Consider the following 14,632-nt stretch of genomic DNA (forward strand, 5'->3'; position numbering starts at 1 on the left):
TGTCTTTCTGCAGCGCCTTCCCACAGCCAAGAATCCTGCACTGCAACAGTTCCAGTACAAACAGATTTTATTTTCTGGCTTCTGTCTGTGGATTCGCTATGAAGAAAGTAGAATATTTCTTTGCTGCTCCATTCTTGGGTACAGGTTCAGTAGCTTCTGATCTGACTGTTAAATCACTTGCTTGAGAGAAAAGAGAGGCTGCAACTCCCACAATCATCAAAACACCCTTTTGTCATCAATCTTTACCATGGGAGGGACACATCCTGGCTATGGGCAAGTATATTTTGCAAAGTATTTTCTTTCCTCTAATGTTTGCCATGAAGAAGAAACAACAACTCAAAACAATGTGAGCATAAGACAAGCACATCACTACCAACACTTCAACCATATATGAAATAGGCTTCAGTGATACAAACAATTTGTAACAAAAATGAAGTAATAAAGAATAATCCTAGAGCTTTCGCTTGAGATAGACACGATGGGATGGACATGAGGTAATTGCTCTTCATATTTTCCTGACACTGTCTTTTGGATATGACCAATAACTTACCCTCCCTGAGCTCTTTGAAAGTTTATTTTCTCTGAAAAGTTAGAAGTTACCACTGCAACTTCTCACAAAGCATAACATTCAATTTCGTCCTGAACTCTGTTTTTTTTAAGGTGAGTTATTTTCTTTCAATGTTGCAAGACATGTAATTGAAGCTCTATTCCTTTCATAATTCACTATGGCAAAGCTGTCCTGTTGCTCAAGCAGCTGTGGGTGGCAGTCTGAAGAGTGCCTGCAGAGCCATCTAATTTGTTCATTTACTTTGTTCATGGAATGGCTGGTAGTCACAATCCCTCTGGATATAGAACTAAAGGGCTGCAGACTTCAGATGCCAGCTTGAAACTCCACTTGAACCCTGCAGGCGTGCCTACCCAGCTTTTGCAAACAGACATCATCTCTGCCCACAATGCAAGCTGGCTAGAAGTTGTGTGGCTATGGCTACTGTGGTGCTTGGTCCAAGAAAACACACTTTGCTCCTCAGCTGGTCTTACTGACATGGATTTAGCAACACTAACGATTCATGAGCTACACGGCTTCTGGTTCAAACATATGAAGTCTGAGCAGACACTGCAAGGTTTAGTCTGCCAGCAAAAACTCCACAGACAATACCTGTGGCTGCAATTGTACTAGCAGTGCATGTTTATGTATTTTTTTACCTAAAAAAGAAATAAATTTATTTCTGGCTATCTGTATCACAAGGAAAGCATCCCAGGTTCAGGTGTGCAACTTTCTTCCCCTACAAACTTGCAGGAGAACCTCAAATTCTATAAACTGACTTGCTGCAGGCCAGGAAGTCTCCATGCGTTAATCCCTGGAAGACATCTCTGCCACAGCCGGTCTGCACTATCAGAGCTCTTGAAGAAGTCAAAATGTCCTTAGGAAGAAGTATTTTCTGTGTCTTTATGGAACCTGAGAAATTTAAACAAGGAAGCCTAGGCACTGTGAGAGTTGTTCAGGGACTGGAATTAAACACCACAGTATTTGCCAGTGATCTTGTAATCACCCTTTGTCATGGTCCATTTGGATCTCTCAAATTTACAGGACAACATACTCTGTGAACTAAACTTTATTTAACTAATTCTTTTTTTTTTTCTTTTTTGCACGTAAGCACACAGATTAAGAATTATGGGTTATAAGTTATGAAACGTTATGACCTGAATGTTGAATAAGTGAATTCATGTAATAGACTAGTCTGAGCAAAAGGAATTGAACCCTGCCGTGTTTGTTTGTTGTATTTCTTAATGAGCTCATGAAAAAAGTTTTAATTCACAGGGCACATCATTGTCCTGTAAATTTGAGAGATCCAAACGGACCGTAACACCTTTAATGCAAGACAAAAGTTAAAGTAGAAACAAATAAAGGTCTTATGCAATCCAAATACTGGCATTGCAGCTATTATTTCTGAACAATTGTTACTGAACCCAAAAGAAATGTGACCTCGCAGCAGCTCTGCAGGTATTTTCCCAAGTGGTTAGATATTTGTTTCTTGCCTCTATCAAGTCACCAGGATGCTGGTAAAGGACCATGGCTTGGGTCCAGCTTTTAACAAGAATTTTAGTCTTCATTTGCATCTTCCTGAAGAGAATCTCAGTTTAGAAACACATTTGTCTCCTAAAGCACTCTGAAACTTTCCCTGGGATTTTACTTGCAATCAAATTTACCCTCTCTCCAGAATTTTCTTTTGTAATAGAACTTAAGCAGAGAGTTGTTTTTAACACTCTTTATACAGCACTAGTACCTTCTTTGACAATGTCAGTGTCCCCTTGCCTGGATAACTGGGGGTCACATTCTGTCCTGCTGTGTTAGTTCCTGTGCTGGTGCTGACACATAAATGAAAGGTTAATGGTTTTTTGAGGTAGGCTTTCTGTCTTAAACAGTGAGGTGGTGTTCATGCCTCAGCATCAAGCACCTCCACGCTCTCAAAGCGATTTGTATATAAACTTGGTATTAGCAGTTGTACAGACAAGTCTAACAGCTCTTAGCTATGTGCAGATACAATGGTAACTCATCCTTTGGGATGGCAGTAGGTTAAGCAATGAGTGATGCCCAACTTTGCCTTTGAGAGGTACTAGATCACATACCTTTAAAGAAATTTGCTGCAAAGCCTGCTTTATTGATGGTTGCATCAGATGCAAACTTCATCCATACTTTATTTGAACTGGATTTGATATCTTCTGGCTTCTCGTAGCCACAGAAGTGACCGATCAGTGGGCTGTATTCAGTGAGGCCATCTCGGATCTCCAGGTAGTCATAAGAACACGCATCATGCCATTCAATCTGCAATGGGAAACGGGTGTGCCTGTAGCTCACTAGCGTGAGTTCTCTGAGTCAGTCTAGCTATCCAGTTAGACTTTGGCCAGAGATCAGCTTACAAAGAAGGATCCCAAACAACTGGTCACAACTAGGTACTTGCCTCACGGTTGCCACTGAACTCTGCTGCAGTTGAAATTGCATTGGAGCCCAGGCACATCTCAGTTCTGCTGCTGTTTCATGGCTACCCTCCAGCAAAACCTGATCCCTGACTACCTGCAAGCTTTTCCATGAGAAACTGTAAGTGACAGTGCAGAACAACTACAAACAAAAAGGCTCACGGGGTGACAGCCAGGAGGTAATGGTGTCATCCCTTTCCAGGACAAGCACAGTAAGTGTGCACAAGCCACAGGAACCTATGGGCTAGAAGGGTTTTAGGCACCAGCCCAGGTTCTGTCCACTCCTCTCTGTGACTTCTTAATCAGTAGTCAGAAATACATGATTGTATTTCTGATTATATTCAGATTATTTTGATTATTCAGATATAATTCTGATTATATATAACAGAATATACGTATTCTGTTATATGCACCTAACTAAGAGTGTAAGACATCCTATAATCAATAAGAGAAAACCTTTTCTGAGCTCTTCAGATCCTGTCTACCATCTGGGAACATGATGTTTCTTTAGAGAATCACAAACATCCTGAAATCAGCCAAGTCCCAGCGACACCAACATGATTTTTTTTCCTTAATTTCATTTGACCAGAGCGAAAATTTAAGGACTCATTAATCCCGACTTAACATCATCAGCAATTTTGTGCCCCTTCTAATACTTTCTGTCCAGTGTAACAGCTTGTGAAACCTCATAGTATGTAAAACTTGTTTTCAAACTCTCTGAACAACCTCCTGGTGAGGAGAAATGTTCTGAACTATTCAAAAGATTTACTTTATTATTATTATTGTTGTTATTTACATCACTCCCTTCTTAATTTTAAAGGATCTACAGAAGTGAAATGATATCTATAATATAATACACAATGATATTTCTCACCTCAAAGGCTTGGAATGTGATTCCTATATGAAAGCCCTCAGAAACTGTGATCTTCCAGATGCACTCTTTGGAAGGTCTGTAGTCATCTGGGTAATTGGGAGATTGGATCTGGCCAGCATCTTTGTGAATTTCTCCACCACAAATAGCTTCAGAAAAAAAAAACCAAACAGAAAAACCCATGAGGTTGCAGGTTTTTCCTCAGGTAAAGCCCGTTCCATACTTAGCCTTCTTCCTCATTCAAATCTGTATCAATACTGCTTTTTCCACAAAGGCAACACACAAGTCTTAGAAGTTTTTACTAATTTAACATTTTGTGTTAGTGACAGTGTCTCCCATCTTGCTGTGACAACCTCCTTAGAAGGTGAACTGGCTGAGACAGAGAATTTTTATGGATTTGTGTGTTCCACACTCCTGGTCACCTTCATAGCTGCTTAAAACCTGCTACCAGCACTAAGAACCAAGAAAAGCTGGGGAAAAAAAAAAACAACAAAAAACAAACAAATAAAAACCAGCTGCAAATCTAATCCAGCCACACGATGGCAATATTAACAAGCGTGAGTCGAGCTGTTCACAAGGAGACCCAAAGGCTGACTGCTGTGCATAAACAAATTAAAGTTTTGTGCGAAATGTATGAATGAGTAAATTTGAAGACCAAGAACAGAAAATTTAACGAAAATCTAGTTTAACACAAAACTAGCAGAGACCTCAAAGACAATCGCACTTCAGCATAATTGTCTGCAAGACTATGTAACAAATGAAAATAAGATCACAGGCTAAAACCTGCGTAACCCCACGATGCAAGACACACATGTCTAAAGAAGGCATATGAATGTTTTGGCTGTGTTTAAAGTCAAGCAAACAAGGAGCACTGACAGTAAGCACAAGAGAGAGAGCACTGCAATGACACCTGCCAGACGTCAACCATTTTCACACTTGGGGTCTTCCCACAACTCATTGCATTAGCAGTTCAGATCTGGGGCTCCCTACATTGTCCTGGAAATTGCTTGAATTGAGTAACATTGTCTTGGTTTTGCCTTTTAAGCTGCTAATGTTTAACCGCGACCTAGTTAAAAGCACTGTTTCAGTAGCACAGTGCTAACTTCTTGTTTAGAGAACCAATGCTAAGGCACCTCCAAATAGTTGTACCCCAAATTCAGATGCAGAGCACAATTTTGGTTGTCATTTGAATTCAGAGCTACAACTGGTGCTAGAGAGAACCTCTGAGGAACCCTTTAGAGAATTGTCTCCTCCACCTAAGAGAAAGAGGACTACAAGAACACAGAATTGACATTTGTTGGTTTTTTTTCAGCCATAAAACTGTCAGCCAGCAAACAGTATTTTCTCTGTCCACTGCACTAGTTCATGCTGAAATTCATCTGAGCAGCTAAGCGTACTGGAAGAGCTTTAGTGCAAAATGGAAAGAACATCTGCTGATAGTCTGAGAAAGTAATAATGATGACAAATCTGGGGCTGCCAGCAGTGCTGTAGGGGAAAACCATGAGCATCTTCCCATCGTGAATCTCATGAAAGAAATGGAACAATATGACAGAACTTTGAGGGCACTTTCACTACATTAACTGTCATTTAGTGTGAAATAATTCTCCCATCATGTGGACACATGTGGCCCTCCTTCCTCCCATCTACTGAAAACGTTAGGGCCAAGACCTGGAGGAATCCAAATCCAAAAAATCAGTGCTTGCCCATAGAGCTCCCAGCAATGTTCAGATGCACGAGCATTTACATGCACTCTCACTAAAGCAGAGGACAGAGAAGCAGTGGTAAAACCCACTTTGGCTTTTTAGTACATGAGGGAGAAGAGTTCAAAAGAAAAACAGGAACTAACAGCAATGCAGACAGCTGTTGGACAAAAATACATAGAAAATTGAACATTTAAGGACAAGCCTTCCTGGAAATAAAAATTACCCTTATTGCCTAGACACTTAAGTCATGAAAGAGCTGAGCAAGCTACCTGACAACAAAGGAAAGAAACAAGCCAATACCAGAGCTTGCATCAGAGGAAAATAGGGCTTAAGGAAGATTTTTGGAAACTCCCATTTCAACAAATAAATTACGGACAGAGATGCAGATAATCTTATTACCTGCCCCTCTGACCAGAAGAGGCCAGGCTAGGAAAAGAAGTTTGCAATGGGCCATCACTGTTTCTGTGGTACAGGCTGGCTTCCACCAGTCACAGAATCTTCATGGTTGGAAAGGACCCTTAAGATCATCGAGTCCAACCAAACAACCTGCAATCTCTGCCACTAGAGCATGCCCTGAAGTGTCACATTACACGTTTCTTAAATACCTCTAGGGATGGTGACTCCACCACCTCCCTGGGCAGGCTGTTCCAGTGCCTGACCACTCTTTCAGTAAAGTAATTCTTCCTAATACCTAATCTAAACCTCCCCTGCCCCAACTTCAGACCATTTCCTCTGGTCCTGTCATTATTCACCTGGGAGAAGAGGCCAACACCCACCTCTCTCCAGCCTCCTTTCAGGTAGCTGTAGAGGGCAATGAGGTCTCCCCTCAGCCTCCTCTTCCCCAAGCTAAACAAGCCCAGATCCCTCAGCCTCTCCTCATATGACCTGGTCTCCAGACCCCTCACCAGCCTAGTAGCTCTCCTCTAGACACGCTCCAGCGCCTCAATGTCCCTCTTGTACAGAGGGGCCCAGAACTGAACACAGTACTCGAGGTGAGGCCTCACCAGTGCCGAGTACGGAGGCACGATCACTCCCCTGCTCCTGCTGGCCACGCTATTCCTGATACAAGCCAGAATGCTGTTGGCCTTCTTGGCCACCTGGGCACACTGCTGGCTCATGTTAAGCTGGCCGTCCACCAGCACCCCCAGGTCCTTTTCTGCCGGGCAGCTTTCCAGCCACTCTTCCCCAAGCCTGTAGCGTTGCTTGGGGTTGTTGTGACCGAAATGCAGGACCCAGCACTTGGCCTTATTAAACCTCACACAGTGGGCCTTGGCCCATCGATCCAGCCTGTCCAGGTCCCTCTGTAGAGCCTTCCTACCCTCAAGGAGATCAACACTCCCACCCAGCTTGGTGTCATCTGCAAACTTACTGAGGGTGCACTCAATCCCCTCATCCAGACCATTGATAAAGATATTAAACAAAACTACCCCCAAAACTGAGCCCTGAGGGACACCACTGGTGACCGGACGCCAAGAGGATCTCACCCCATTAATCACAACTCTCTGGGCATGGCCATCCAGCCAGTTTTTAACCCAGCGAAGAGTACACTTGTCTATGCCATGATTCGCCAGCTTCTCCAGGAGAATGCTGTGGGGGATGGTGTCAGAGGCCTTACCAAAGTCCAGATAGACAATGTCCACAGCCTTCCCCGCATCCAGAAGGCGGGTCACATGGTCATAGAAAGAGATCAGGTTGGTTAAGCAGGACCTCCCTTTCCTAAACCCATGCTGGCTGGCCCTGATCCCTTGGCTGCCCTGCACTTGCTGTGAGAGCTCACTCAAGATGATTCTCTCCATGACCTTTCCTGGTCAGGCTGACAGGCCTGTAGTTCCCCAGATCCTCCTTCCGACCCTTCTTGTAGACAGGCGTCACATTAGCCACCCTCCAGTCATCTGGTACCTGCCCTGTTGACCAGGATTGTTGATAAATGATGGAGAGAGGCTTGGTGAGCTCTCCCGCCAGCTCCCTGAGTACTCTATGCACAGTCATACTCTGTGCTTGCTCTCAGGCTTAGCAATAGATTTCATATATTTCCAATGGGAAATTTCTTGCAGGAAAGGGTTACATAAAAAGCCAGAGCTTTGAAGAAGCAGGAAAATATGAACAGTCAGAGGGATACAAAGTTTGACCGCTAGATGCACACTGCACTTTCATTTGCTCTCCTCAAAAGTCAAATGAAGCAGGTACTGCTCGTCTTTACTGAACCTTTAGGGGTCATTTATTAATCAAGAGGAAATACGGAAAATTATCAAGAGAAAAGGAAGTTTTGCAAAGTGACTGTGGCACGTAGCCAATGTAAATTTTTTTTTCTTTCAATATGAAGCGTGATGCCATATTAACATACACGATGAAGAACAGAAAAGCTGCTTCCCAAAACCATCCCTCACCTTATGTTTGTTTTTTTTCTTTTGAAGCTGGAGCAGATATCACTGGGGAATCACCCACTGTAAGAACTAAGCTGCCTAGCCCACCAAAACAATAAGCCAAAATAAAACCGTCTATTAGAGGCATGCTAGTTTGATCACTTCTAATTCCAACGAACTACTACAAAAGGGGTGTTACAAACCATATGGTCCAGGCAACAGCTGCTTCTCAGGAGAGACATAAAAAAAAAATAATCGGGCAAGCTACCTCTGTCTCTGGGGCAACAATTCCTGCAGAAACCAGATATTTCTCCTGTGAAACAGACTTGTTAGCCCCACACTGTTGTGAAATCCTTATATACTTTATTTGCACTTCCCCAACAGTCCTGTTTTTTTCACGTCACTCTGTTAGTATCATTATTCATAAGCATATTGGACACTTGGGCACTGGGCTTCCAGTGACATGCTTGCTCCTGTGGCTGCAGAAAGAAGAAGATGCAAAGTCAGTACCAATGCAGTCAACCTCAATACTGTTGACAACACTGGTACTTCTAAGAAAATGCCTGTTGCCCAGAGAACAACGAAGGCTTTTAATACATTTTAGAATCATTATTGTAAGAAATAAGCATATATGGAGAAGGGATGATACTGATTTATTAGTGACTTTGGTAGTATTGCTCTTGCTCTGAAGTGGTTTCAGCATCCCAGTGCCATGCAAGTTTACAAAACAACTAACCTGCAGAAGATCTGACATGCTAATTTCTAATCTTCTGTAAGTAAAACATACAAGGGAGAAACAAAAGAACAATCTCTGCATTTGAGCAACCCCCCCCCAAATAAGCTGCATTAAGCGACATAAAACGTATGATCTGAAACAGAACTTTGCCTGTTAAATTTCTGGAAGGAACTGCTGCTATGCCCAACACCGCTGCTTGCAGGGGCTGGTTAGGGCAAATAGAACCTGGGCTGTGAACAGGAGCTATTGCTCTGCGCTGCCATTTTGTTGTCACCCTCAAAACTGTGATGATCTAGTTGGAAGATCCATGCCTTGTCTGCTGAAACAGCCTGAAAAATCCAACAATTCCCACGAAAAGAAGACCAGGGGCTGTGCCTAACCGCATGGTGAAGCAGAGCTCCTGCTGATCCTATAACCCCTGCATCTCGTTCTGGCTGCTCCATGCAACACGACAGATGACCTCTAGCTAAAGGTTGTACCTTCATAGACCACAAAGAAGCCTTTGCCCAGGATGTTACTGCTGCTCCGGAACTCAATCCATAGCCTGCTGTCCGTGGAGAATACCGGTTCAGGGATCTTGTCACCACAAAATCTACCTAGAAGGCAGGAAAGAGATGATCAAGATCTCCTGGCTGATGGGAAGCACAGCATAGCAGGCACCTGCGGCTCCAGGAAGCAAATTGTCTGTGGTTAAAGGAGGCATGTTTGTGTAAGACATCCTTTCACTCCCACCACTTGGCGCTTTTGAATGAGTTTCTGCTTCCTCCCCCACCCCCTCATTAATTTATATTCTCTTCAATTATGAAATGAATACAGGTTTTCTTCAGTTGGGAGCAGAATCCAGTAGTCACAGATTCAGGCCTGGTAAATTCAAAAGGACTCTTGCTTTGATCACATAATTGGGCAAATGAGCTTCAAGGCTGGAGAACCATGCGCTGTCCTTCTAGAGTTGTGACATTAGGGAACACCCTTTCCACCTGCTAAGCCTTGGAAATTCCTTCAGCATTTTGCACCCAAGAGCAAATTGTCCAAATCAAACTGAGGGCAGGATATGGCCATGCTGATGAGAAAACACCCCTTATCTCATCCTCTGCTCTCATTTCTTCCCAGTTAAGCCTCTGCAGTCATTCAATCTTTTTCAAGAGAAAGAGACCAAGCACCTTTTTGCTCCATGGTTCATCCAGCTTTGAGCTCTCATGCACCAGCACTGGTAAATACTTGAGTCCTTCCAGCAAATATGAATCCTGAAGCAGAACAGCTGCGGATGCCATCTACAGCCCAAACAACCTCAACAACCCTAATTTGGTGCTCCGCTACCTGTTCCAGCCAGAAGTTCCTCACAGAAGTAGAGCAAGCACCAAGTATGCACTGAAAGCACATAGTGCAAACAAGGTTTTCACTTCAGCTGACACCAGCAAGGCTATATACTGAATTCAGCATGGCCTTGGCACCCTGTGCAACTGAATCCCCAGTGGGAATTTGACAGCAGCAGAGAGCAGTTCCTCCAGTTGAATTCAGTCAGGACAGCGGTGATAGGGATCCTGGCCTTGCAACACCAGGCAAAGGCTTCTTTGAACAACCTCTACTGGGTAAAAACCTGGTTAATGCCTTACCTACAAGACAGCACCTTAGATCTCATTAGCAGGCTGCACTGGTGGTTCCCTTCACTGGATAAGGAGACAGATAGTTCGAGGCCTGTTGGCTGGCAGGTAGAGAAGGTTGCTGCTTTTCCTATGTATGGAGGGCAGAGTAGTTGGCATGGATCCTGTGCATGAAAAGCCTAGGGCCCTCTTGCTAAGTCAGCTGCTCACAGTCAGCTATTGCCACTTTTGGCTCTGCCTGCCCCACCTTCACCACTTGGCAGCCTCGGGAAGACTATGACCTTCAAGGTCTATGCCTCTGTGACAGGGCAGCCAGCACAGATCATGTGAGTTGCAAATTTTCGTTCTATTCAATGGTAGTTTCACCACCAACTTTCTTCTCTTGAGGAGCGACCCATCCAGATATTATCTCAGACCCTAGCTTTACTCGACTACTCAAATTCTGAGTCCCTGTGCCCCCAGGCTGCCCATTGCTGTTGGGGCAGCATGACAGCCCTGTGTCATGCTAATAGCATCTCCCATCTCAACTCTCAAAGGGGATGCTAACAAACACCATCAGTGCTGCAAAGCTCCTTCCTCTAGGGTCACTGAGCAACTACCTCCTGGATTTAGACTTGGAGTTGAACAAGGGTGTCAAGGAGAGGAAACACAGATGAGAAACGAGAATGAGCAAACTCCTCAGAGGGTGATAAAGGGCCCATTCATAAAAAGTTACACACCATTTAAAGGCTGGGTTTTCACACACTTCCCTGGGAAAATATGCAGCGCACATGTATTTTTTTCTCTCCGCAAGAAGCCCGTGCTTTCACAATTCACACTAATCCCCCTCCCCGCCCCCTGCTGAATTGCCGTCTGTCTGCCTCTTCCGAGCTAATTTCATGGGCTCAGCCCCTTGCGGGAGCTGTGGCCACTCATGCAGTGTCTCCTTCCAGATGGAAACACTCACAAGTCCACCTGCACTAGGGGGACAGGGAGGTGCTTGGCTTCTGAAATACCTTTAAATTACTCAGCAAAAAAAATAAATAACGAGGAGCTAAGTTGCAGCTGTTGGAGCAACGTTACCTGACGCATGTGCAGAAGAAAAGAGCAATAAATGCTGCCAACCCCAAAACAGGCAGGAAGCAGTAAAAACGGCTGCCAACTCTGCACTGAAAGGCATAGAAACTCTGGAGAGCAGCACGGCTTCAGCCTCAGCACCTCACCTGGTACCAGGGCTGGGATGTCCAGTGGAGCCAAGGAGAGCACCCAGACCTTCCTAAGCCCACTGACCCCACGCTGACTAGCCCAGTCCTGTGCTGCAGCACAGGGCACAGTACCTCTAGCACAGCTGGTGATGCTACACAACCTAGAATCACAGAATGGTTTAGGTGGGAAGGGACCTTAAAGATCATCTAGTTCCAATCCCCTGCCACGGGGAGGGACACCTCCCACTAGACCTGGTTGCTCAAAGCCCCAACTAGCCAATCTCTGATTGCTTCTTTCCTTTCAGACAGAAGGGGCTGTTTGCAGTGCAGCATTTCACACATGGGAACACCAAGGTCAGGGGATGGAGTCAGGATCACAGCAGGTGGCAAAGCAGGTGGGACTCCTGACTGCCCAATCAGGGTGACAGAAGACTTGCAGTTACGATAGCAGGAGGCAGAGGAATGGGGAGGACACAGAGGAGCTGCACTTCCTTGCTATCTTTGGGAGCAGGAGCTCCCTTGCACAGTTTGACATCCTAGGCATGGTCTAGCAAGTTCCCTGCTAGAAGTACAGAGACTCAAAGTACAGTCTCCTGTGTATTTGTAAACACAAATACTTGAGAAATAATGGCAGCAGCCTGAGCCAGGAGCTCTATGGCCGCTTCATTCTGACTGCCTGATGGTTCCACCCAGGTCTTAAGAAAAAAGCAATACTAAAACTCCAGAGACCACATCTTTAGTTCTATCCGTGCCCCTGGCTCACTTCCCTCTCTGTCTAACTTCTCAAGCTAGAAAAGGAAGGAATAAAGTCTTTGCTACCAAAGGGTTTGGAGCATGGATCGTCTGGTGTGAATACAGCATGCTGACATCTCCGGATGGAGACATTAATGGATGGCGAGTACACTGGCTGAACACAGGCTCCCTACACGTAAAGGAAGGTTTGTTTCTGGTTGTTTCCCTCCCACAAGCATCGAGAACACCACATGAAATGCAATTAAAATGAACCAGCTACTCACCCAGTAACGGAGCCTTCCTCCAGTAGCCATCACGTACCTCCACATAGTCATACCAGCAAAGGCGACTTTTAAATAGGTCCATTGATGTGAAGTTTAACATAATCTGAAAGGAGAGAGTACACGCTTCTCTTTGGGAAGGGAGCTACTTTAAAGAGAAGATCCTAGAGATGATGTGCTTCATCTCTGCTACAGCAGTGCATAAGCGAGTGTGCAGGAAAAGACAGTGGGACAGTTGGTTGGATTTTTTAATCATCTTTCCTCAAAAAAGAAAGGCTTCTCAAAGTATTTTAACAAAACCATGAAAGTACATGACAGCAAGACAGCACTTTACTAGCCATTCTGTAATTCACAGTCACTGCTCCTCAGTTACTAAAATGCTACTTAAAAAAAGCCCAATTTGGGTTTTTTAAAATTAAAAATTCAATCTTTGGTTTTGATTAGTGTGAACATCATAAATACATTTCCCTGAAACACAGATGTTTTGGGGTCTATACCCTTGTATAAATGATGCATGTAAGAAAGAGCTAATTTTGCTGACAAGTTTCCGTATTCTGACAATTACACTCACACCATCACCGTGATGCAACTGTGTTCAGTGGCTTTATGGAGCAGAGCTTTGCATGACAATTCTATCCCTTTGGTCTCTTTCCTCTGTAACGAGGATTACAGGCCTTGCTCTGGGCCTATGGAAGTCACCGATGGGGTGTACTTGTGGCATTTTTGTCCTTGCAAGATTTAGCCCATGCATTAATTTTCATCCATAGTCTGACACAGAAACATCATTAGATTAAAATAGATATTCTCCCCCAAAGCCCTGGTTGGATGTCCAGAGTGCAGTTTGTACCAATGTTGCTTACTTTGTTTGCAGTTTTGCAGTTTTCTGACTTTGGACAGCAAAAGCAGATTCATCTGTTTTTGCGCAGACAAATACTACAAGCCCAGTATCTGTTCTAAGCCAATGCCTCAGTGCTATGATGCTGCTTTGTACCAATTTCTGCATTTGATTAAACAGATAAATTGAAGCATTTAATCTGAACTTGCTTTTTTTATTTTTATTTTTTAGCGCTAGTGGTTCAGCATTTAGATGCTGGGTCCTATATCAGAAACAACTTTCTGAAGAGGCTAGGAGACGAAGGGAGAATTTGCAGTAAGATTTACACCGCAAAACTCCCAGGGCCGTAGTTCCAAAACATGGACAGTTCTTGGCACCTCTGCCCCTGGTGAAGCTCTGCCTGCAGCTAATGGCGGGAGCTCAGCACTGCATGGGACGGGGCCTGCAGGGGACAGAACCGGGTCCCAGAGCAAGGCGGCTGCTGCAAAACGAGCGAGCTCTGCTCTTCTTTGTTTGAATCCGAGTCTTAAGTGCGCCTTGAGGGTGGTCCTCAGCAAAGCCACTCTGCCGAAGAGCTCCCAAGCCAGGCTGCGCATTCCTGCAGCTTGGTTGGTACGGCATGAAAGGCCTGAAAGGCTGGCGTTAGTGGATTAAGGAAAGATTTCATTTCCACAGGAAGATCAATAAAACAAAAGGAGCTGGGAAGAAAGTGGACAGGGTGGGTGATTGATGCGCAGCGGGGCTCGGCGTTTCGAGGCGGGGAGCGGGAGTCTCCTGACAGGGACATTATGCCTGCGTGACAGGGGCAGGCCACCAATGTCACTCACGGCTCCTTGGCTCCCTTCGGGAGCCCAGCTTGCTGGCACATTTTATCTAACTCATCTGACTGGCACCTGGCTTTGAAAGGTGAGCTCGGCCAGAGCTAGTGGGTGGCAGGAAAAGTTCATGCAGGGTTCAGTCTTGAATAGAGAGGAAGGATCAGAGATCGACACACAGCCCAGACCTGTGAGGGGGCTCTGCTCCACCATTACCTCTTCTCTCCTCAGGACCACGCACTCCTGAACCCATCTCTAGCAGGATAACGATGGTGTTCAGGAGCCTTTCCGGGCTCCATCCCTGCACTCCAGGCATGCAGAGATCTTTTGAAAGCTGCTAACGCTGTCAGCATAGGCAAAACCACAGGCAAGGGAAGTGCTGGGTACACCTTGTGCTGGTGTGGCACCTACCTTCTCCCCTGGGGTCACTGAGATCCTCCAGACACAGTGAGAATAGGAGGGGTAGCCATTTGGAAAGCCAGGGGCTGAGAAATTCCCTGTTGAGTCCTGCAAGGTCTCTCCACAAGCTGCGAGA

The 14,632-nt window shown here is 45.0% G+C and overlaps 1 protein-coding gene across 15 annotated transcripts in view; it reads right to left on the bottom strand.

Moving 5' to 3' along the window:
* Window positions 1-14,632, bottom strand: part of TLL2 (tolloid like 2) — a 125,483-nt gene that overhangs the window by 35,551 nt on the left and 75,300 nt on the right. For all 15 annotated transcript variants that reach the window (XR_008467058.1, XR_008467060.1, XR_008467059.1 and 12 more), the window contains 5 exons: window positions 14,509-14,624; window positions 12,451-12,553; window positions 9,129-9,245; window positions 3,851-3,996; window positions 2,629-2,824 (listed from right to left, as the gene is read on the bottom strand). Coding sequence is in view for 11 of the 15 variants with exons in the window: in XM_054206081.1 (XP_054062056.1) it covers window positions 2,629-2,824; window positions 3,851-3,996; window positions 9,129-9,245; window positions 12,451-12,553; window positions 14,509-14,624 (678 nt within the window). In the remaining 4 variants the exon portion in view is untranslated. The remainder of the gene's footprint in view (window positions 1-2,628; window positions 2,825-3,850; window positions 3,997-9,128; window positions 9,246-12,450; window positions 12,554-14,508; window positions 14,625-14,632) is intronic.

Source organism: Rissa tridactyla, chromosome 6, assembly GCF_028500815.1.
Source record: "Rissa tridactyla isolate bRisTri1 chromosome 6, bRisTri1.patW.cur.20221130, whole genome shotgun sequence".
In the NCBI taxonomy this organism is placed as follows: domain Eukaryota; kingdom Metazoa; phylum Chordata; class Aves; order Charadriiformes; family Laridae; genus Rissa; species Rissa tridactyla.